Genomic DNA, 2,595 nt, shown 5'->3' on the forward strand with positions numbered 1-2,595 from the left:
TAAATCAACTTAAACCTTGAATAACTTTCAATATTTTACTCTCCATAAAAATATATTTTGTCAAAATTATACAAGTTAGAAATAAGATAAAATGATCTGGAGGGCCAGATAGAGTTACGCAGAGGGCCGGATCCGGCCCCCGGGCCTTGACTTTGACACATGTTCCAGAGTGTCTTCAACCATGCTCATAAAAAAGCCAAATATAATGCAACATGTTTCATAAAATGCTGGATTCAAACCCATTTCCTAATTTGTTCTTCATGTCTAGAACTGTCACAACACCAAAACTTATTAATGTTGAAAACGAGACTTTCACTAGTGCCAGTGTAAGTAAAGAACCAGGAGGTTTAGACTGGAAAAAACCCTTTTAAAGATGCAATTGTTTGAAGTTTTTCTGCAAGAACTCTTTGGGAGTTAAATATTGTAATTCAGCTGTTAGATTCTTATCATTGGTGTTTTATGTTCTTTAATTAAATCCATGGTAGGTTTCTTAGCATTTTATGCATTTTGCTCTTAAAAATGAGTCATAATTCAGAAATGACATTTAATTTTAAGATCACAAAAGTGCAGAATAAAGAGGAGTGTTTATGCTGCTGCGATCTGGGTGGATTTTAGAGGGAAAAAATCAGAGTTAAGATTATGTAACTATTATTATGGGAGCTTTTCTATTTTATTTTTTTACATTGTGTGCTGTTGTTTTGATTTATGGTTTACAATCTTGCGTGTTGGTGCATAAATTGGTATATCTGTTGCTTTATTAATACAATTGCGCCTCAAAGTTCATTTTAATGTCTTTTCTTATGGTGCTGAGGAGACAGAGTGAACATTTTCTCTTTTTTATATTTTAATCATTTTAAATTTGACAGTTTTTTGTTATTTATATTAAGTAATGTTCTTTCTGGGGTTTTCTGTGCAGCCATCAGCCTTCATGCTTTTACTTTGAAAGTTGAAACCCAGCTTCCTGTGCGCACAGACGTCTCCAACCTGACGCAGAGCGCGTCAGGTGGTCTGTGACGTCAGCAGCAGGTCTAACATGAAAATCCCTCCATGTTTGGCTCTTTGTGCTCCAATAAAAGTCAGGCGGGAGAGGAGGGATCTGCTCACACGGTTTATTGAGCAAACAAAGGAGACTGCTGGACGATCACAGGCTCATGAGGGAGGGGGGACATGTGCAGTGGATCTGTCTATCTGATCCACCAAGGCTGGAGAGAACTCGGGCGACCAGCCGTGCTCCCCACCCTGGGGTGAGGGCGTGCCCCCCAGCTTGGTCATCAGATGACAGATTGAAGACAGCAGAGATAGAGGAGGAAACTGAACAACCAGGAAGACTGCAGGAGGGGAGTGTCATGTGCAGCATGGGGGAGGGGGCTGATCCAAAACAGTCGGTGACGATGTGTAACATCAAACACCTAAAATGGGTTTCCTGTAACTGCATGATGTTCATCGTGTGGTATATGGAGCCCCCCCTGTACACCTTCACGTTTCCTTCTTCCTCATCCTCGGTCTTCAGCTGAGAAAAGGGTTTATTGTCGACTTTAACGAAACGTCTGGATTCGTTCTGAGGAACCAAGCAGATTGAGGATTAGTTTGATACTTGCTTGTACATCTCCCCAGTGTGTGTGTGTGTGTGTGTGTGCTTGTGTTTGTTCTATGGAGGACTGGACAAAGTGCATTCTTTGGGAAGCAAAGCCACTCAGACATTCAAGAAAAATGGTGCAATTCCAGCGAGTTGACTGCAAGTATGTTTTGGTGTGTTCATGTCCCGATGTGGGAGCAGCTCCGCCCAGGTTCAGGTCTCAGGTCATGGGTGTGGGGGGGCTGATCACTGCTGGCTGACCCCCATCTGCTGCTGGTCAGGTCCAGGTTCCCCCTCCACATCGGCGTGGAAGTGCTCGAAGGTGTCGTCGTCTATGTCTGGAAGACCCAGCAGCTACAAGAAAACGATTTTCAATGAATAAATCTTTATTTAAGGAACAATGCAGAGATAAAACACACAACAACTCAAATTTAGAGCTATGGAATATTTTAGTTTAAACAAAATAAAGCTTCAAGACCAAGATGTTTGGTGCGTTTCTTGTGTGTGTTGTTGCTTCCAATGAGCTAAACTTTCTTATAATATTTCAAAACAAACTTTTTAGAATTGAAACCCTTATGGCACGACTGTCAAAGTCAAGGGATTTCCCGTTGTTATCTTGTGCTCATTTCTAACTTGTATAATTTTGACAAAATATATTTTTATGGAGAGTAAAATATTGAAAGTTATTTAAGGTTTGAGTTGATTTATCCTGGAATAATATTCCTGCCTTATTTAGTTACTGTTTTAAAGTTTTAAAAATTTGCATTCTGCTAGCTTTTTGGACTATTTGGGAATTTATTGAGATTTTTTAGCCTATTTTGAGGTGTAGCTAATATTTCAGCTACATGCTAGCTATTTTGGCTAACTTAGGATTTTCTTTTTTAGTTATTTAGGCTAAAAGAGTAAATTTAGCAGGTATAAAAACATTAATTTAAAAGATGAAAGTATGGATTTGAAAACCAAGACCTGTTTTTTTCTCCTAAAACATGCTAAATATCTAAAAAAAAATTATGTGAAAA

The 2,595-nt window shown here is 39.1% G+C and overlaps 1 protein-coding gene across 1 annotated transcript in view; it reads right to left on the reverse strand.

Annotated features, from left to right (window-relative positions):
- Positions 1–1,095: 1,095 nt before the first annotated feature.
- Positions 1,096–2,595, reverse strand: part of mturn (maturin, neural progenitor differentiation regulator homolog (Xenopus)) — an 11,495-nt gene continuing 9,995 nt past the window's right edge. The window contains exon 3 of the mRNA XM_024263740.2: positions 1,096–1,930. Within this exon, the coding sequence (XP_024119508.1) occupies positions 1,823–1,930 (108 nt within the window). The 3' untranslated portion in view covers positions 1,096–1,822. The remainder of the gene's footprint in view (positions 1,931–2,595) is intronic.

The sequence above is a fragment of the Oryzias melastigma genome, linkage group LG11 (assembly GCF_002922805.2).
Source record: "Oryzias melastigma strain HK-1 linkage group LG11, ASM292280v2, whole genome shotgun sequence".
In the NCBI taxonomy this organism is placed as follows: Eukaryota; Metazoa; Chordata; class Actinopteri; order Beloniformes; family Adrianichthyidae; genus Oryzias; species Oryzias melastigma.